At 43.4% G+C, this 22550-nt stretch overlaps 1 protein-coding gene across 1 annotated transcript in view; it reads right to left on the bottom strand.

Annotated features, from left to right (window-relative positions):
• Positions 1-20846, bottom strand: part of LRRC1 (leucine rich repeat containing 1) — a 121967-nt gene extending 101121 nt beyond the window's left edge. The window contains exon 1 of the mRNA XM_065401732.1: positions 20688-20846. Within this exon, the coding sequence (XP_065257804.1) occupies positions 20688-20846 (159 nt within the window). The remainder of the gene's footprint in view (positions 1-20687) is intronic.
• Between the last annotated feature and the right edge of the window lie 1704 nt (positions 20847-22550).

The following is a 22550-nucleotide window of genomic DNA, read 5'->3' as shown; positions in this document are numbered from 1 at the left end:
CTGGCTCATTACTAAAATTACCATAATGGTCTGACTCTATTCACAAAGCTCTCTGGTAGGAACCTAAGTGCAACATAATAATTTCTTGATATTTGAATGGGGGCCAGACCACAGTGTCTACCCAGCATTCACAATATGCTGCAACAGCATGGTTTTGACTGTAGATCCAACTTCTTTGCATGTGTTTTGGCAACACTTTTTAAATACAGCTTCTTTAGTGAAAGAATTCTCAATTTTAAAAAAAAAAAAAAGAAAGGGAACATTATCCATTTTGCTCAGCCTTGTGCTATAAGGATTTATATTAGGAGGAACACTTCAAAGCTCAATGCTAATACTGTTCATTTTGCTGCAAAGGAAGGGGGGAGGGTCACTTGTGACACTGACTAGCTACAGTTCACAAGTTAAGAGCTTGTAAATCAATTTTTATCCTTATAATGTTCATGACAAAAAAAAAAAAATTATACACCAAACATTCACTCCTTAATGAAATCAAACATTATAATTGGTCCTCCTGAATCTGGAAACAAGCAAACCAAAAAATAAATCAAGTCAGTCTCTAACAAGGATTGATGAAACTCCAACTTCTCTGCTGGGCAACTGGCCAAATACACACACGTTGCTGATTTCTTTGACTGCTCCCTTCTTGCAAGAAAACAGAACATTAATGCACTAGAATCCTGCTTGAATAACAATGAGCAGATGAAAGCAAGAGACAATAACAAAACGTAGATAATGGAAGGCTAAAGAACACTCTTGAAGCTAGGCTGCTTTAAGTGTTCTTTTCAATGATACAACCACACTGAAGCCATGTGAAGTCAGTTTATAATCTCCCTTTGACTCAGCAGATTGACCAAAATGCTTAACATCACAAGCAACATCTTCCTTCAGGAAGGCCACCACTAGCAACATGCAGCTCAGAAAGGTCATTAGGGCCTGATTTTCAAGAAACGCCAACAGTTACATCCACAGTAAGTTGCCATGAAGAGACTGAGTTGCAAGCTCAGTGTTGTATCTAATGAAAACTGAAGCCTTATTTGAAGGGGGGGAGAGAAGCAGTTAAAAGTTTATTTTAAAATAGCCCCTTAAGCATTTTATACGTAACATAGCTCTGGTGTCAACTGTTCTTCAGATAATAAAGGCTGGAATTTCAAATCCAATAAACAAACATATTGATAGGGATATTTGAAAGTCACTGGAACTTTTATTTTACTTACTATTTCATATAGTACTATAATTTAAATATCAAGGCACAGAATAACTGAACAGAGGTCAAAACTTTCCCTGTCTTAAGGCAGCTACAGCTTTAAAAAGGAAAACAGGCATATAGGAGTTACAGATTTAGGAAGAAAAGATTGAGAATAAAAAGCCTCATGTACAGTAAATTGAGAAACAATTTGAACAAGATTTTTTTTTAAATGGGGGCCTTTAGTTACGTTCATAAACCCACACTTATTTTCAGGCCACTTATTTAGAAGCCTAATTTTAGGCAACAATTTTTAACACCAAAGTATGAAAGCCACCAAAACGAGAAAAGCCCTCAGGTTCTGAGTAATCTATTTGCAGTTTATGTTTCTGTAATTATCAGGACACTGATTAGAATCATTTTCTTTCAAACTGTTTTATTCTTCTCTTGTGCTGCCCCAGAAAAAAGGAGGATTTGAGACTCATTGTCACAACCACAAATTTTTCTCTGGGCAAACAGGCAGAAGCCAAAGGAAGTTTTGGTGAAATCCCTGAAGAGACAGCTAAAAGGAAAGGCATTTGTTCCAAATTATCTCACAATCTTTGAGATTACAGATACCTTTAAATGCATGTTTGTCATAGCATAGATATGGTATGAACATTTTGTATAACCCGTATGAGCACCTTTGTACTGGGATGGTAAAACATCTGGCATAGTTACAACTGCAAAAAATGTAAGCTAAGAACATTGCATCAGCTTGCTATGGGGCTGACACTGGAAAAAAAAGATATAAATCCTCTTCCAAACAGTGAAATGCAGCACAGTTTTAACCTATCATTGAAGCGATAAAGTGTGAAAGAGCGAGCATCACTTTGAATGTGGATGATGGAAACCAAACTGCAGAACAATTTACTCCTGAGAGCATTCTGCACCAAAAAATTAAAAATTCTGCACACAATTTTGTGTGTCATATTTGTCAAATATAGAGGCTCCAGTATGGCATTGGGGAGCACAGGCCATTGGCTGCACAGAGATGGGAGAAAGCCTCAAGCCAGCATTCATGGATGTAGGACATGGACTCAGCAGAGAGGCTGCACCCCCCTAACACAGCGCAAGGGCTGGGCCTGCCCCAGAAACACTTCTGGGCCCTTGCGCTGTGCCAGGTGCACCAGGTATGGGCAGACGGATCCTGCATTGCTGAGCCTAAGTGTCGAGGGGCTTAGTGGGAGGGGAGGGGAGATCCAGGTTTGGGTTGAGAGGGCTCTGTGTGGGGCAATCTGGGTGAGGGCAACTCAGTGCGGAATCTGGATGCACAGGGGCTTATTGGGGGGTTCTGGGTGCAATGATAATGGGACTCTGCAGGGCAGTCCAGGTGAAGGAGGCTGGGGCTCAGTGGGGGGGAGGGTGTCTGGGTGTGTGAGGCATAGATGGTTGGGATTCGATAGGGTGGGGATCCGGGTGGCTTGTCGGGGTGGTCCAGATGCAAGGGGAGTGGGGCTCATCGGAGGGGAGAGGGGGTTCTGGGTGCGAGGGGATGAGGCTCGGCGGGAGGGTCTGGGTACGAGGGGGTCTGAATGCATGGGGGTTTGGTGGATGTGGGAGCAGCTCCCTTTACAGTGATCCCTCCCCCTGCAGCTGAGGAGCGATGGGTACAGGAAGGCAAGGGGATTTGGGGTGCGGGGGGGGCGGGGAGAAGAGAGTTTGCAGAGCTTCCTACAGCTAGGAGAGAAATCTGGTGGTGGGTCTGACATGGCCCCAGATCCATGCAGGGGAAGAGGAAGTCCCGTCCTTCCTAGCCCAGCTGGGACTAGGAGGTGAGCCCGGTGCAGGATAGGAGCCACCAGCCAGGTCTTCTCCAGTCCTGCCCCCTGCTCCACAGTGATTTACCTCTCTGCCAGCTGCCCTGGGCACCCGAAACATACTGCTGAGGAGTGTCGTATGACCGCTCTTACGGCTTCCCTTTGCTTCCCCATCAGAAAGTCATTTTTCTGCGGGGAAGCAAAGAAATCTGTGGGGGACATAAATTCTGCGCATGCACAGTGGCACAGAACTCCCTTAGGAGTAAGAATGTTAAAATAATCAGAAGAGGGAAATAACTGTTGCGGTGGGTTTACTTCAGATGTTTTTTATTGGACATTGGAATCCTCTACTGCTGGCGTCACAAGTGATGTCATGCCAGCAGTCAGCTCAAATGTAAAGTTTAATTAAATAAATCTTTACCTTAAGACACAATTTTCACAGAAGAAAACAATTATCAGCATGGAATCTTTCAGAACACTGCACATACAGTTACAAATTACACTGCATGCAGAAAATTCAGACTAACTTTATAAGCCTACATATATTATGGGCTGGAGAGTCCATCTAAATATAGTTTTAATAAATGGTATATGTTTTTCAAAATTACTGGTCTCCAATTTTAAGTCAAAGAGGATTACATACATTTAAAAATATGACAGACAACGAGACTGGTTCTTTGTGTAGATATTTATATACTAAGCAACCTATGCCATTGATTAGCTTTGCTAAAAGCATAATTTCATCTGTAGAATATAAGGATAGTGTCATTCCAAGTGCTTATTTGTCCTAGTAAGAAAATGAATATTAACTAGTAATCCTCGATAGAGTAGTTATTCTTGAATTTTAAGTTCTAAAAGTGTGGGGAGTTGTGCCAACTGCACTTACCATGTCCAACCTAACCTCAGATATGAATTCTAGTTTTGGAGCTTATTCCAAGAGCAGAAACTAAACTGAAAAACGTTAAAAGGACTTTTACAGCAAAAAGAGACTGCCAAACCCCTAAAGGCCAGTAAAAAAACCTAATGCGTAATTTAAATTCTGTTGACAGAAGTCTCTTCAAGTTCAGATAAAAATGGATCAACAGTCTGAAAGTTACAGACTCGTTCGTCTTAAAAGTCAGTTTACAGACTACCTGTGTATCTGCACGGCTGAAAGAACAACTGAATGACACCTGGCAATTCTCCACTTTTCCAAGATATGTCCAGGAGGAAGTCTCCAGCCAATCAATATATATCTCAGGAGCAAAATAAAAGGAAGGCAAGAAAACCTCAAGCCAGCATTCATAGATGTAGGATACGTCACAACCAAAGATAAGAGGCTGACCTTCCCCTACATAAAGTGCAGTTGGGCCTAAAGCAGTAAAGTAGTCACCCACTGATAGATTACCAGCATCCTCTATGAGAAGGATAAGGCCTCATCTCTTAAACTACCATGGGACTTCACTGTTTCCCAAGAAACAAGCTCCAAGATTATTTCTTTCTTGAAGAAGACTTTTCAATCAATTCTGTAGACCATCTGGTGGTAAATTTGAATAAGTATAGCTAGATGGCATATATTAAGTTTAAAAAACTTTCTTTTACACTGGAAAGACAACCAAACTTCAGAAGAAGAACCTAATTTAACATGTAAGAGATACTGCTAATATTGAACAGCAATTGTTTCAGCTGTGAACACCTGCTTGGTTAACAGATGCCTCCCACGTGGAAATCAAGTTACTGTATGGCTATGTCAGTACCTATCACGAATTGTTTCACAGAAGTGATATTGTGGTGGTATATTAATAGTCTGTTTTAGAACATCATTAATGTATTAACCACATGCCTTAGTTACTGTCTTTGCTATACAGATACTGTATACATCCAACTGCCTTTTTGTTCTGGGTTTGTCTTCACGGCATTATTATGCTATCTGAGCCACATCTAAAGTTTTGCCCCCATAATCTGACTCCCATCCAGACACACAAGAGTCTCCAGCTCAAGTGGTGCTTAGAACTCAAACTAGCTGGTCTGTTGGAAGGGGTGTGAGGCAGAGGGATGGTTGGAGCTTGTATGCAGTGGAGATGCAGGAGTTCATTGTTAGAAGTCACCACCAGTTAACCCAGTCACTGCACTGCTAATCCAATCACTGTGCATTAGGAGTGCTGTTTTGCAATATGGCAGCTTTCAATACAAGTAGGCTTGCTCAAGTGAAGAAACTTGAGTGTACTACCTCAAGTTAACTGTTGCAATGAAGCCCTTAAGAGTTTATAGTCCCCATTGATCCCAGACAATGACCTCTGAGCAGGAGTATGTGGGAACAATGAGAAATGACAGTTTAAGAGATTAGCAGAAGACAGCCAACTGTCTATTTAACCATGGTATAAACATCTGGAGGAAGTTAAGCATTTGAAATAACTATGAAGCTTAACAGACAGGTATAAGTGTGAAAAAAAATTCAGTTGGAGTCTCATGAACTGTAGGATAGTCAGCAGCAGCTCTGTGTCTAACAGAAAGCCAGTTATTATAACATAACTGAAGTCAGGATCTTTCAGCTACCCAGTGGCCTCACCATCAGCAAGTGAGCAAATCCTGCATTCTCACGACTTACTGGGATAGTAAGTGGGGTGCAGAACAGAACGGGATCTGACAAACACTGCTCCCCTCCATTTATTCTGGACAACAACCAATTTAGAAAAAATATTACGATTATAACCTTTTGGGGGCATGGACTGTCATTTAACTGTTTGCCTAGCAAAACAGGGCCTTGATCTGGCTGAGGCCTCTACCTACTACTGCTATGAGATACAAAACTCCAGCAACTACTGGACCTCATCATAACCAGCTGACCTCATTTCTGCAGCAGATGGCCCAAAGAATCAGTCGCCTTTTTGTACAATGAATCAAGCCTGTGGATGCCTCACAAAAAAAAAAAAAAAAAAAAAAAAAAGTCATGACAGTATTTATCACAGTGAAAAGGAGCCTGTTAGAGGGTTTTTTTGGAGAAGGCATCGATCCAGGCAGAGGGATGGGGGTGAGCGTGGGTAAGGATTGTTTCCAAACATCCACCCCAAAATTTTACAGCTAGGTTAGAGTAGTGCTTTCATCTTTTGGGAGTCATTGCATAATTTTAAGACTTTGAATAATGTAGGGTTACCATATTTCAATACTGCAAAAAGAGGACACTCCACGGGGCCCTGGCCCCGCCCCAACTCCGCCCCTTCTCCAAAGTCCCCACCCCAACTCCGCCCCCTCCCCTGAGCACCCCGCATTCCCCCTCCTCCCTCCCCCCCCCCCCCCGGCTGCTGCTGCGCTGGGGAAGTTGCTTCGGCCCCCGCTGCGGTGGAGAGCGGCGGGAACCGGGAAAGTTGGAGCCCGGAGAGGAGGCGGTCCCCTTACCATGCCTCCCTATTTTCCCGGACATGTCCGGCTTTTTGGAAATTCCTCCCGGACAGGGATTTGAGGACCAAAAAGCCGGACATGTCCGGGAAAATCCGGATGTATGGTAAGCCTACCCCAGAGCCGCCTCCCGCCCGCCGGACCCCCCCAGGCCTCACCCCAGAGCCGCCTCCTGCCCGCCCGCCAGACCCCCCAGGCCTCACCCCAGAGCCACCCGCTCTCCACAGGGCCCATCCTCAGCCTTCTCCTGCCTCAGTGCCCCCTCTCCTGAGAGTCTGCCCTCCGCAGCCTCCCCCTCCACAGCCCCTGCCTCAGAGCCCCCCACCCTCTCCCATAGCCCCCACCTTCCACAGCACCCCCACCTCAGTCCTCCCCTTCACCTCCCTCCATAACCCCTACCCTTCATTTCCCCACCTCCTCCCATAGCCCATCCCCTCCACAGCCCCCCACTCTCCACAGCCCCTGCCTCAGAGCCCCCCACCCCCTCCCATAGCCCCCTACCCTCAGAATCCCCGCCACCTCAGAGTCCCCCACACTTCACCTCCCTCAGGGGAGCCTCCACCCCGCTCCCAGCCAGATCCGGCGAGGCTGCAGCAGCTCAGGCTTCGGGAGGCGCTGCAGTGCGGGCCCTTCCCGGATGGGGGAGCTCGGGCTCCCGGGAGCCGCCGCCGCCGCGCGCCAAGAAACTTTCCCCTGCGCCAGGACCCACACCCGGACATTGGCTCTGCCGGGGGGGAAGGCAGCCCCGGCTGCACAGACCGCTGGCGGGGGGGCTCCTTGCACGGCTGGGATGGAAGGGGGAGACTGAGGCTCTGCCAGAGCCGCGGGGGATGCTCGGAGGAGGGAGAAGCGGCCGCTGATCCCCCGCACCAGCAGCTGGCTGCAGAGACGCCACCGCTCCTAGCCGTGGGGTGCAGGGTTGCAGCAGCACGGGGGGGGTTGTAATCCGCAGGCTGAGCGAGCTGACACCCCAAGAGGAGAGGGGGCAGTGGGTAGGGTTATCATACGTCCGTATTTTCTGGACTTTTTATATATTTTTAAAATCCTCCCGGACAGCAATTAACAACTAAAAAGCCAGACATGTCCGGGGAAATACAGACGTATGGTAACCCTAAATAATGCATGAAAGAAGGTCATGCTTCTCGACAGCATGCAGTGCATTCTATCTTTTCCTTAAGCTTCACATACATGTGCAACTCACACTAAAAGGAAGGGAAGGAGAAGAGCCAAATTTCAGGGCAAGAGAAAGCACAGACCTACAGTTCATGATTCAAATTCTACTGGCATGCACTCTAAATGACGTGCTTGACAAGACACATAAGAAATGCAGCATGCCCCTCTCTTCCCTCCAACGGATGCACTGAAGTTTGAGATACAAAATCAGCAAGGCAGGGGGGGGGAAAAAAGGCCAATGAAGAGAGAGAATGAATGGGATAACTGAAGCCTCACTAACGTTGGCACTCCACCACCACCAATTTAGGTTTTGGCAGCTGTGCTCAAAAGGCATGCCATCCCTGACCTACAATCAGTAACTGGCCAGTTTTGAGTCCAGGACTACGCTGCTACAGCTCACTTTTACAAAAACAGAGAAAAAAGCACAAGGGGTTATCCAGGCTTAAAAGTTCACATGCTGCTGCATCTCTACTCACATGCCCTCTCTGTAATGCAACACATTGAAAAGGTTGCTTCCTTTTGTTTTCCTGTAGGCAAGGATTTACTTTTTCCTTTATGTGGACTAAGCAGCAGCAATAAAGATTAAAGAGCATCTGGTGCCACAGACATTGGATCACAGTGGTGGGGGGGGGGGGGGGGGGGGGGACAATTTTATTTTAGCTGCTGCAGGGGAGGCCAGTGATCAAGCATTATGACTGGTGCTGCTGAGACTGCAATTAAACTGCCCTAGCCCACCTTAAGCAGAGCAAGACAGCCCCTCTTCTCACTAATGAATTTGTAGCATGCACCAATCTGCTAAAGCAATCCATGTTTTACAGTAAAACATAATGAACACTCTGTTTTGAGACATGTGCCCTCTTTCTTCCTCCATCTGAGATAAATGCCACTGCAACTGCCTCTCTACCGGACCGTAGGCAGGGGGCTCCCAAATTAAAATAAAAGGGAAAGAAATAAAAATCAAGAGGACCTCAAAGGAAATCCAGATTTTTGAAAGCATTTGTATTCTGCCACATTCTCAGAGGCACCAACAGGGAATGTGCAGGCTCTGCAGAAACTGTCTAAACATTCACTTATGTTGAACTTGTTTTCTTCTTTCGTTGGCAGTTTCGAGATTTGTTTGTTTATAAATCCACTAAAAATACAAAATTATTTTCTTAATGCCTCAACCAGCAAAAGGACAAAAAACAATTTTAAATGAACATTGTGCACTAGTAACCTACTGCAATTTGGAGCAATCAGCACACAGTGTTCTTGTATACTTACACGATTATGTTAACATAATAACAGTATAAATTCTCTGCAAGGCATCATTTATTTTAACTGTCAGTGCAAGTGTGTATTACAGACTTTAAAAAGGGAGGGAGAGTGAGTGGAGACATTTATAAAATATAAATTTAGTAGCATATATAATTTTAGTTAGGTCACAAAAACATTTTTTCAGTTCAGTTATCTTCACAGAGCATATGCATGCTACTTGAATTTTGTGTAAGGGAATGCACATAATTTATTGAAATTTATTTGTTGTACAATCTATATTTCTAGCCTGAAATACAAGCAAATTTAAAATTGCATTTAACATGAAATGTTTCCAGGTGCTAGTTCTAGAATAGTATTTACAGCAAGAACCATTAAACACTACTGATAGAAATGTAATTTGTGTTATAGTTTAACCTTAAACCCTTGTATATGCCATCACCACACTGCTAGTCACAATTGTTTTTATAATCCCATCGGTAGCATGTTGGACTATGTTCCATTGGATCCCCCCTCTCCTCCCCACATATGACAACTTCAAATGCTGCACATTTTTTCTACAAATTTAAAAAAATTCTATTTAGAAATATGTCATCATAACTGAGGATAACACTGGTCTACAATTTCTGAGAAGTCATCTGCTTCAGAGATAAAATGTGCTATTTATTATGTATTTTGATGTACTGAATTCAAATATGACAATTAAAACAACTGATTGGCTATGGTTTCTAAGATATTTAAGTTTTTACATTTTATGTCTATGTATATTGTGTAGATAGTAGAGTTTTAATCATAAATTGTAAACCTAGGTCTTTTCATGTGTTTATGGTTGCTTTACATGATAATATTTCACCTGTCCTGTTTATGTAACACTTTAAAAATCAGCAAAATGGTTATATAAATAAAATTTATTATGAAACAAAAGGCAAAAAACTATTCTGTACATAGTTTAGTCCTATTCAGTGTCTACTCGGCGCTTCTTGGTTTGTCTCTTGTATTCATTAAATGGAGCATCTCTTGTCACTGTCCAGCAATAGTCTGCAAGCATTGAGGGGCTCCATTTGCCCTGATAGCGTTTCTCCATTGTTGCAATGTCCTGGTGAAATCACTCACCGTGCTCGTCGTTCACTGCTCCGCAGTTCGGTGGAAAAAAATCTAGATGAGAGTGCAAAAAATGTATCTTTAGTGACATGTTGCAACCAAGGCTTTTGTATGCCTTGAGGAGGTTTTCCACCAACAACCTGTAGTTGTCTGCCTTGTTGTTTCCGAGAAAATTTATTGCCACTAACTGGAAGGCTTTCCATGCCGTCTTTTCCTTGCCACGCAGTGCATGGTCAAATGCATCATCTCGAAGAAGTTCACGAATCTGAGGACCAACAAAGACACCTTCCTTTATCTTAGCTTCACTTAACCTTGGAAATTTTCCACAGAGGTACTTGAAAGCTGCTTGTGTTTTGTCAATGGCCTTGACAAAGTTCTTCATCAGACCCAGCTTGATGTGTAAGGGTGGTAACAAAATCTTCCTTGATTCAACAAGTGGTGGATGCTGAACACTTTTCCTCCCAGGCTCCAATGACTGTCGGAGTGGCCAATCTTTCTTGATGTAGTGGGAATCTCTTGCACGACTATCCCATTCACAGAGAAAACAGCAGTACCTTGTGTATCCAGTCTGCAGACCAAGCAAGAGAGCAACAACCTTCAAATCGCCACAAAGCTGCCACTGATGTTGGTCATAGTTTATGCACCTCAAAAGTTGTTTCATCTTGTCATAGGTTTCCTTCATATGGACTGCATGACCAACTGGAATTGATGGCAAAACATTGTCATTATGCAGTAAAACAGCTTTAAGACTCGTCTTCGATGAATCAATGAACAGTCTCCACTCATCTGGATCGTGAACGATGTTGAGAGCTGCCATCACACCATCGATGTTGTTGCAGGCTACAAGATCACCTTCCATGAAGAAGAATGGGACAAGATCCTTTTGACGGTCACGGAACATGGAAACCCTAACGTCACCTGCCAGGAGATTCCACAGCTGTAGTCTGGAGCCCAACAGCTCTGCCTTACTCTTGGGTAGTTCCAAATCCCTGACAAGGTCATTCAGTTCACCTTGTGTTATGAGGTGTGGTTCAGAGGAGGAGGATGGGAGAAAATGTGGGTCCTGGTCCTGAACCATCAATGTCACAGAAGTTTCATCCGCTTCCTCTTCCTCGTCTGACTCAAGTGAGAATGATTCTGGTGCATCAGGAACTGGCAGTCCTTCTCCGTGGGGTACTGGGCGTATAGCTGATGGAATGTTTGGATAATGCACAGTCCACTTTTTCTTCTTTGACACACCTTTCCCAACTGGAGGCACCATGCAGAAGTAATAATTGCTGGGATGATCTGTTGGCTCTCTCCAAATCATTGGCACTGCAAAAGGCATAGATTTCCTTTTCCTGTTCAATCACTGGCGAAGATTTGTTGCACAAGTGTTGCAGCATATGTGTGGGGCCCACCTCTTGTCCTGATCTCCAATTTTGCAGCCAAAATAAAGGTGATAGGCTTTCTTAACCATAGTGGTTATACTGCGCTTTTGTGATGCAAAAGTCACTTCACCACAAACATAGCAGAAGTTATCTGCACTGTTCACACAAGTACAAGGCATCTCTGCTCACTTTGGCTAAACAGAAATGTGTCCCTTTGCAAAATCAAACACTGACAAATAAGAGAGCACGACACTCTGATTTCTAGAGCTGATCTAGGGCAATTTGTTCAGCAGAGTGATGTAAGCTTCATTATGATTGCATCATCCATGACTTCTAGGAAGAACAAGATGCAATTCATATCATGTATGACGCAATACCAGCTTCAGATTGCATCATTCATTGTTTTGCCTAAAAAGCAAGTACTGTCCAAACCCAGTCATAGATTTATTCATAGATCCAGTCGAAGATATATTTTAGTCATTTCTGGTTTAAATTGAGATCCCTTCCCTTTATAACTCACTTATCCTCCGCCATTCCCAAGTCAAGGGTCGTATATACTGACCCAATAGCATATCTTGAAAACTAGAGCCAATCAACAATTTTAAGCATCATTTTCGTTCTCAGTGACCCAGAATTAGTAAAGTTTGACTACAGTTATTTCAGAAGCATTTTGGCTGTAGAGCAGTGTAATTATAATGCATAACATAAGGGGAGAAGCTAAGTTTCATCTTCCATATACAGGTCTGTCTCATCTTACACGGGGGTTCCGTTCCGCGGTTAGCGCGTAAAGCGAAAACCGCGTATAGCCAAAACCCCATTGAGTTCAGTGGCGGGCGAAATCGACCGCACTACAGGTATAGTATTAAAATTGTTTTTCTCCTTTTTTTTGTTTGTTTTTTGTTTTTGTTTTTGCCAACCGCGTAAAGTTGAAATTGCGCATGTTAAAAGCGCGTAAGATGCGACAGACCTGTAACTAAATAGTATACAAGTGTCTCACATATTCTAAAGAGAAGGAAAGACCTATGTTTAAAGAGTTTTCATATCACTTTATCCTGAATGAGGAGGATTTTGATCAAGACATGGCACACACTTTATACATACAGGGACTAGAGCTGGGTGAAATTTTTCAGACAAATAGTTTATTCGCCAAAAAATGCAATTTTGGATTGGCAAAAAAAAAAAAAATTGTATATTTGGCAAAAACCATTCACCAAATTCAACACAAACGAAAGAAAACATTTTTCCAAAAAAATGTTTCAAAACGTTGTGTTATGACACTTTCAAAATGAAATACTTTGGAATTTCGTTTAGAAACCATGATTTATTTTTAAATTTAGCTCAAATTTAAAAAAGAAAGAAGGTAAAAATATCTAAAACCAAGTCAAAACTAAAAGAAAAAAATTCATTTTGTAGCAAACGAAACATTCAGTTTGACCCAAGAAATTTGAATGTTTGGGTTTTTTAGTTTACCCACCAGTTTCGGGGGAGGAAAGAAAAAAAAATACTCATTCAGTTTACAGGGATTCTACAAAGAGGTACTAAATATACTATATAAATTACAAGACATTTCAGTGGGACTTGACAGATTACAAAGGGACGACACACACCACGGTGAGCTGGTCTACACAGAAAATTGCACCAGTTTAACTAAAGGTGTGAATTTAATGTAATGCATACACCTATGTGGATACACATTTCATTTTAGGAGTGGCTATTTCGATTTAGCTTAAACCTGGTCTAACAGGCTAAACTGAAATAAGCCACACTAAAATGAATGAAGAGTATCCACACACAGGTTTGCATTGGTTTAAGCCACTCTAATTTTCTGTGTAAACAAGGCCTGTGTCAGTCTCTGTGGAAAACTCTCTTGATCTAATGAAAAACTGGAACATCACAAGGACAAAAACTGAAAAGCCATTCAGAGAAGTCATGGAACCTTTTCGTTACTTGCCAACATAACTGATCCCAAACACAAAGGTCACAGGTTTTCTGCAAAACAGGAAGAAAAGCTGAAATGTAATCCTCCATTCGTTCCTTCAGTTTTAAAGGCTAGAAAAGACGACCCAGTTTTCTACCCCAAATCTATACAGAAGCATTTGTGTCACAGTTCATTGCATTAAATGTTGGAAGTAAAATGACAAGACGTGACTGCTGAACTGAAAATTTGCTAAAATTCTGAAGGACCTGCACTTCTGTCCAACCAGTTCAGCACTGATAGGATGTGTTTTTAAACATTCAGCCTGGTTTGAATCAAACTTTGTAATAGGTCAAGTGCTGGAAAGTAAATAAGTTAATAAAAATGTGTATCGGTAGTTAAGGGCCAATACAAAGAACAAGATTGGGAAATGCAACTCATTAGTTGACTGGAGACTTATGTTCAGACTTGAAAGCTTTTAACTTTTGGTGTGTGCCTTTTCATGTTTGAGGAACATAAATATGTTTATGAAGTGAGTCACAAAGCAGGTGTATTTGCTTCCTTTCAGAAAAGCTTTGTGGGCTTACTCTATTTGTCTCTTACCCCACTAGCATCTTCAGATTTGGAGTGAAAGAGGAATTTAAGAAAAATGAAAATAATCCTAAAAAGGCCCTACTCTTCAGTGAGGGTTAGTTTCTTTACCATAGCAAGTGATAGCTAACTATAAATTAAGTTGAATGAATAAAAAACTATTTCCACTCTTTCCAGCAGGTGAGTAAAGAAGGGATATGTTTAATGAAACCTGGTTTATAAATAAAAAGTTGCAAGTGACTAAGAACATTGTTGTGGCCATGCATTGTCCTTTTCCAGTCAAAACTAAATATAATCAATCAAATACTGTATGTTAAAAAGAGGCACTCAGTGGGGACCATAAAGGTCTTTTTCTTAACTCCTAGATTTTGTTCAACCAAATCAACTTTTTCTTTTTAATCTTAACCCTAAGAGTTATGGGAGATTGAACTACATAAGGACCGGGTGAACAAAGAGCAGATATCTTCGTTTACACACAGGGAAGTTATGCTGCTCAGCTGGTTCTCAAGAAACTCTTCTCCAATCAAGATCAGATACTATACAACACTATAAGGATTTCTTAGGTGACCAATTACCAGAACATACAGTAGAGTGCATGTTAGAAACAAAGAACCTATAAATAAGCTAGTGACTGTTCGGGGATAAATTCCATGACTACTTTTGTGTTTTAAATAATTTGAGTGGAGTAATGGAAGGCTACTGCCACCAACCAATCAAGTTGCCACCACTGATTTATATTCCTAGCATTCACCACCTGACAATGCTCTGACTCAGGAATGGGTGGGTGTTTTTGGGGGGAAATGCAGCATCATGGGCTGTAGGACAGAGAGAGAGAGCCCTGTAGTCTATAATTTTCTACAGAAATCCTTGCAACACATTCAGAGCTTGTCTGTGCACAAACTGGAGACGAACTAACTAAAATCTAGTTAATTCACATCTTTTGTTATTTCTATGTAAGTGTCCACACAGAGACATTTCAAAATTAAGAATGTCCTACTGTGATTTCACTTAAGCTGATTACAAAAGTGACTGTCGCCCGCAGCGCTTCTCAAAGTCGGGCCGCCGCTTGTGTAGGGAAAGCCCCTGGTGGTCCAGGCCGGTTTGTTTACCTGCCGCATCCGCAGGTCCGGCCGATCGCAGCTCCCACTGGCCACGGTTCACCGCTCTGGGCCAATGGGAGCTGCAGGAAGCGGCGGCCAGTACGTCCCTCGGTCCGTGCCACTTCCCGCAGCCCCCATTGGCCTGGAGCGGCGAACCACGGCCAGTGGGAGCCGCAATCAGCCGGACCTTCGGATGGGGCAGGTAAACAAACCGGCCCAGCCCACCAGGGGCTTTTCCTACACAAGCAGCATCCCAAGTTTGGGAAACACTGCCTTAGAGCAAAGCCTTCAGAGGCCAAATTCTCATCCTTGCCTGAAGCAAAATGACAAAAAGTTTGTATACAGTGAGTGTGTAATTATTCCACCAACCTTCAGCCAAAGCATGGACCTCTATCTAGACTGTAGCAGTGCATGACACTGAGATTTTGGCCAGTGTGTCCACGTATTTACATGAGCCTATGGCTACATCTCACTCATTCCCTACACACTGCTTCCCTCCTGCCTGTATTATCAATAGTGATGTTACAGAAACACCTGCAGGCTCCAAGATCAGGGCCCCATCATTCCAGGCACTGGACAAACATAGTAACATGCAAAATGTGTCCCACAGAACTGAATATTTAAACAGACAAGACTGGCAATGCATGGGATGGAAAAGAGAGAGACAGGAAATTACTTGCCCAGAGCCACACAACAGGTCCGTGGCAGAGGTAGGAATAGCACTAGGGTGACCAGATGTCCTGATTTTATAGGACAGTCCCAATTTTTGGGTCTTTTTCTTATATAGGTTCCTATTACCTCCCACCCCCTGTCCCAATTTTTCACACTTGCTGTCTGGTCACCCTAAATAGCACTCACTCAAAACTGCAGGACATCTAGTCCAGTGTTGTATCCACTGGACTATGTTGCTTCTTGAGGACCTCTCCCTAGCCCCACCACAGTCAGTCCTTCAGCACAACAGAACTACATCAGCTCTAATGCATGGCAGCAAAAGCTCAGGTGCAGACTTTGCCCTCTAATAAGGAAGTAGCAGGTGGCATGAAGAATCTGTCTACAGAAGTGTAACTTCTTACTCTACTGACAACCTCTACAACTCTGAGCAGCACAATCAAAAACATTTCTGTCAAGTATGTAATTTACTTAGTTCCTTGAGAACTGCCTTAAGTAATTCCTTTAACCAATCCCAAGTACAGACATTTTAAACCAGGAACAAATGTTTGTGTGTGTTGTTGCAGAGTAAGTCACAGCATCAGTTCACTCTGTGGTCTGCAATGATTTCACTTGCACATTTCACATAATGAACTTTAAGGCATGTCGCAAGACCCTAACTTCCCACAGCTTTTCCTGGGCAGGCATGGCGAACGCAAGAACTGAGCAAGAGGAGTTTCTAACTGTGGACTAAGGAGGGTTTTGCTGAATTCAGGAGGTCTTTGGGAGCCTTGTTTAAGAGTTGTTTGCTTTGTGTGAGAATTTGTTTACAAAAATATTGTAGTGTGTTTAGGGCACACTATAAAAATAAGATTTGTGACTATTTAGGTCCATATTGTCTCATCAGTTCATAAACAGACCTCAATAATTTCAATGGCATCTTCTGCCTAGAGAGGGTCACAACATGCCCCTTTACCAATTCTTTGCAAAATTTGTGCCTCGCTCTTCTCTTAATATAAAGGGATGACTATAGCATCTTGTGTGCGATGTAAAGTTCCACATTTAAAAAAATATATATATTCTTAAGTTCTTACATTACCCTTCCAAGGCAGTTTTATTCCAAACAGCACAACTTTAAAATTTCCATTACAGCAAATGTTTTTAGAGAAGTGGCCTCTGATCTCAACCGATTAGAAGAGCACTATAAACACACACTTGTTGTTATTTCTTATATCTATTCAGACACTACCCCAGCTGAGTCCATTTATCAGAAGTTGTTAATGACACACAGTAGAACAATGGAGAAGAAAAGTCCATAGGACACTACAAAAGGCAGTCTAATAAAATGTGTTTACATGTTTCTGATAAGCCAGGCAGCATAAGACATCATGACAGACAGTTTCCATAAACTGTATGCATTGGACACACATACAGTACCTCTAAAAACCCATGCACAAACTTCAGACAAGATTGCAACTGTTCTCAAATAAAAATAAATCTTGGTAGGTAAAAAGATGTAACTCTGATTCTTGCTGTATTGCAACCCCAGCACACCTGTTCTTATTCGTCAGCTATTTTCTATACCTGGGGGACTCCCAATACACTGAGTAGAGAAGGATTTATACGCCATCATTAAGCAGGCTGAATGCAGAAGATCTCATAGGGAACAGACAGAAAAAATATTGTATGAATCACCTGACAGACATCAACAACACTGTTCAGGAAAGAAGAAGTAATGACTGCAAGAAGTGCAAGGATCATTCTGCCTTTATCATTTATAGCACCGAGCAATTTTATATTTATACAGAGCCTTAGGTCTCAATAGGATATACTACCCCCTCATGCACTCTCATTGCATCCCTGAAATAAGGCCCTGTCTGAGGCAGAGTGACAGCAGTTACAGTAAGCAACGAGAGCACAGTACACTGCACAAGGAAGGAGTTGAGAGGGAGAGAAAATTTTGGTCAGATAGCCATACTCTTACAAAGAGTCATAGGGTGTTCAGTCCACGCAGAGCAGATGACACTTTAAGAGAGGTCCTATCCAAAAGGCAAGGTGAGTGAGGTAATGTTTTGTTGGACCAACTTCTGTTGGTGAGAGAGACAAGTTTTCGTGCTAAACAGAGCTCTTCTGAGTTCGAAAGCTTGCCTCTCTCATCATCAGAAGTTGGTCCAATAAAAGAATATTACCTCAGCCACCTTGTCTTTCTAATATCCTGGTATCGACACAGCTACAACTACACTGCATACCTGAAAGGACTCTCACAAGCTTGAGTTGTGTGGAACTAGATTTATCTACCTCATAAGGATGGAGAGTTGAGTCAGGCATGCCAAGATTCAAACCTGTTGTTCCAGGGAGTCTAATTATTTCAAAAGATGATACTTGGACCAATAAGGCATTCCCTTCAGTTAGAAACACTTCTTCTAGTTTCACTATGCAAAGTCACGCCTTACCATTTCATAATTACTCTTATTACAAAAGAGTCAAAAAACAATCATAGCTCCTCTAAGAAAACTTGTTTTATAAAACCATCATTTATTTTTCAGAGAATGAATTATACTCCCCTGATCCCAGAAAAATAATACTGGACACCTCTGAAAGTTCCTCCTTTATGGTTTATCCATTCCTGTTCAGCTACATAGGCTGTTTTAACTGAATTCTGAGTTAACAGACGTTCAGCTGCCTATTAAATTCAGTTTCCAGTTAAGCATGTTTCATTTCCAGTGTTAGATTTTCACCACTGCAATTCACTAGGATCCAAAGTTTGTACCTGAGAACGCTTTTAAAAAGTAGCACACCATCACCCACAAACAACTAAACACACCCACAATTTACCAACTGGCTAATCCTTTTCCCATCCTAAAACCTTTTACAAAGTTTTTTTTAGTTACTCATTGAAATTACTCTGGATTGTAGCTTTTTCAGAATCATAAAATGCTTCTATGACACTCATGGTAGCAACACCTAATGTTTCACAACAGATTAGTAGCAAGTTTTAATTTGTTAGAAGTTGTACAGGAAATGTTGTCAAACATGACAAACTATGCCAACAAAGTACTACACAGAAAATTCTGGTGAATGCTTTCTGTAAATGAAGCAGAACACTGATGACCTAGCAGAGTTCATACCAACAGGAAGAGCAAATCTATAGTACAACAAAATAAGAATCAAACATATTCAGTTTCCAGAAGCAGAATACAAGAAAGGAAAGATCATCATCATCATGGGGAAAAAAAGAGAATTTGTCAGCCCTACAGATTGAATCTAGCCAGGTTTTTTTAATATACTAAAGTGTACTTATAACTCAGCAGCACAAAGACAGATGTGAATAGATGTTGTCATTGTCATTCACATCAGCAAGCTTCAGGCCTTTAATCCCCCCAGTTCTCCCACAGCAAGTACTGTACTACTTCCACACCACTAGGATTTTGAAATATTGTTTCTGAAAGGCCACTTACACCACTTTGAGCCATGGTGAAACACTAAAAACTAATCCGACATTATGATTTTCCTCTGCTACTAGTGTTACCAAAAATCAGCATATAGTTTGATAATCCAGTTGCATTATAATACATTAAATAGGCATTATCAAGCAAGCCTAGGCTCAGAATTTAGAACCAACATCAATAAAAATATTGCTATTGGTTTAAAAAGCGTAAACAAAGATAGTTGGCTTAAACGTAAATGGACAGAGACAACTCATTTAAGAGTGTTTTACATATAACACCTAACCTCATCATAGATGTAAAATGCAGTCTGTTTACTTTGTAGTGTACACAGTAATTCATGTATAGTCAAGTTACTCCTTTTGTTTATTTGGATCGGGTCACGTCTTTTCAGACACAGTAGAGTGTTATTTAAACCCACAATATTAGCATGTAGCATCTGAAAATCACTTAACTCATGTTCTGACACTAACAAGATCTGAAATGGAGTGCCCCTTTAGACATTTGTGACAGAATGTGAATGCAAGCCAGAGAGACAAACTGATTGGTTTATTTTTTATACTACACACCTGAGAAAAGTACCAGAAGTAAATAAACACTGGTGGTGTAAACTAAATCCATTTTTTTAAATTTCCCCTCCACTTGCAATTATCTAGGGTGCTATCAGTAATAGTAATTAACTTTAAAAAAAATAAAACTTGATTGTGTCCCTTTAATTAGACAGATAACAGTTGATTGCAGGCAGTGCTGTTGATTTAAGACTATATTAATTCTGACAAGCTTTCCTCTTCTAGGCCAAAGAAAGTTACCTGGATCTTATGATCTATTGAGTTTTTATTTTTATGGAGGGGGAAGGGAGTTGTTTATTTTTTTAGATGACACCCTGGCTAGGCAAACATTGCTATCACAAGTTTGTTCTTGTTTAATTGGTGAACTGCACCAAGTCACACCAGAGGTTAAACACGTTTATTGGGTCATTAGTACTAACAGCCTCAGCAAATACTCTACGAGGGTGAACACCAAACTAAGGCAGAAGCAGCTACCCTTCTTCCCACCCCGCGGTTTCTCCTTGGGGACTGGTAGGGGAGGAGCTGCACTGTTTCAGATGGATCGCTCTAATATGAGGAGGGAGGTGAACCCACCCACCACCACTGAGCCGTATGGCTCGCACGCTGCTGCAAGCCTTGGGGGGGACACGCTGTACCTGAAACACCAGCTGTGCGAGTGGATTTGGATTCAAGGTGGAGTCCAGTACATTCCCTTCTGCTTTATAGCTTGCCTGCTTTAGCAGGCAGCTGGCTCTCGAATGGACGGAGCTGCAGGTTTTCAAAAGAGCTGGCCCTGGCCACAGCCTTGGGGGGGCAGGGGGGGTTGACTGGCCTTTCTTGAGCTGCCGCCCCCCATACGCCCCTTTTCCAAACACCTCCCGGGAGCCTGGCTTGTGACAGCTCATAGAGAGCGGCCAAAGCACGAGCACTTCTCCCCGCTCAGCCTCAGCAGGTGCCGAGGAGGAAGTTATCCGGCCCACGGGCTCCTGCCGGGGCTGCTCACCTGGTGCAGCCCCTCACGGGGAGACGGCTACAGCCACGCCACAAAGCCGACACCTGTAACCCTAGCAGGCTGTAACAATAGCGGAGGAGGGGGAGGAGCCCCAGCCCAGGCAGATGAGCCCGGCTGGGCAATTTAATCCCTGGACTTTGCCTTGCTCCCCGAGGGCCCCCCCGCCGCTCACCTTGGGCAGCTCGCGGAGCTGATTGGCGTCCAGCAGGAGCTCCTCCAGGCTGCGGCTGTAGCGGTAGATCTCCTCGGGCACCGAGAGCAGCGAGCAGTGCCGCTTATCGATGGACTCCACATGACGGTTGCACCGCCACAGGGGGATGCAATGAAACATAGCAGCAGCCAGCGCCGCCCACGAGGGGTCCGGCCGCTGCAGGGCTGGCAGGATCGCCTCTCCCTGCCGCCGCCTTCCCGGCTACTGCCGGCCGCGCCAAGAGCGGGACTGGGAGCGCACCCAGCAGCCCGGCCGGGTCCGACGCTCCTTCCTCAACAGCCCGCGCCGGGCTGCGAGCCCCCCTAGCAACCCCCGCCGGCGCCTGGTTCCAAAGCGTCCGCCCCCTCCCTCCTAGCAACCCCCGCCGGGTTCCAAAGCGCCCCCGTCGCCAGCAACCCACTACGGGTTCCAAAGCTTCCTCCCTTCTGCTCCTCCTCTTCCCACTGCGAGTCCCAGCAGAGGCAGTAAGACCGCAACAGGAACCAGCATCTAACACGCTACTGGAGGAGGAAACTCTTCCCCCTAGACCAGTCCCAGAAAGCCCAATGAGCAGGAGTAGCAGGGGAACCCCTTCTTATGGTCTCCTGTGGGGGCCCTGCTCGCCAATCACTTGGATCTCGTTAGCACGGGTCCCTGGGCGCTCTGCTCTTCTCTCCCTCCTTTCATTCCTCTTCCTGACCCGGAACACTCGCTCTCGCCCTCCCTCCCTCTCATTCCAGGCTGACATCATCACTCCCTGATCCCTCCCCCTCTCCCTTCCTGACTCTAGTATCTGACCCCGAGGCTCTGGGACACCAATCCAGAGCACCTCTTCTCCTGCTGCTCCTTGCTGCAGCAACAACATGAGGCAAGAGGCAACAGGAGTATTGCACCCTTCAAAGTTTCCTGCCCATTAAGAAACGGAATAAACTTTCCCACCCTACCAGCAAAACAAAACAAGCTGAATGTGGGGTTACACACCCCAGGGGGAGGGGAAGAATCTGATGGATTATTGATTGATTGGATGGTTAAAATGAAGGGTTCTATAAATATAGACAGTAAAATCCCATAAACAGAAGTTTGTACAAACACCAATATTGCTTTGAAATTGTAATTTTTCCACTCTATCTCTACTTTTAATAGGTGATGGATCTGACTGTGCTCTGCAGTGTCTGAAACCTTGTCCGTAGAAAAGCAGCATTGTCAGTACACCATTTGATATTGTCAGAAAGTAGAAAGATTGTAATCACAGCTCTTGTCACAAGGGTCTGGTCTTTCAAACACTTACACAGGTGGGACTGTTCATCTGAGGAAAGTTACGTTCATAGCTTTTTGCAGGATCAGGCCCCAGTTAGACAAAACCTTGTCTTCCTGTGTACCTCAGCACACGGAAACACTGCTTTATAACAAATCTTTTGTCATACTACACTAGCCAATGCCTTAAACATATAACAAAATAATAAATAAATAGTAGCTCCATGTTGCACTCAGTCCATAGTAAGGCTCACTTAGGCCCCAACCTTGCTAACACTTTTGCAACATGCTTAACTTTATTACTCATAAGAACGGCTATACGGGGTCAGACCAAAGGTCCATCTAGCCCAGTATCCTCTCTTCCACCTGGCCAATGCCAGGTGCCCCAGAGGGAATGAACAGAACAGGTAATCATCAAGTGATCTATACCCTGTCGCCCATTCCCAGCTTCTGGCAAACAGAGTCTAGAGACACTAGGGGACTCACTTGTATAAAGTTACGCACTTATTTAAGTGTATGCAGAATCAGCCCTCATATAGGACAGGACGAGCAGAACTTTTTCCCGGTGGTACTAATTTATACTGCTACTAT

Source organism: Emys orbicularis, chromosome 3 (assembly GCF_028017835.1).
Source record: "Emys orbicularis isolate rEmyOrb1 chromosome 3, rEmyOrb1.hap1, whole genome shotgun sequence".
In the NCBI taxonomy this organism is placed as follows: domain Eukaryota; kingdom Metazoa; phylum Chordata; order Testudines; family Emydidae; genus Emys; species Emys orbicularis.
This window is presented reverse-complemented; position numbering and strand designations above follow the sequence as displayed.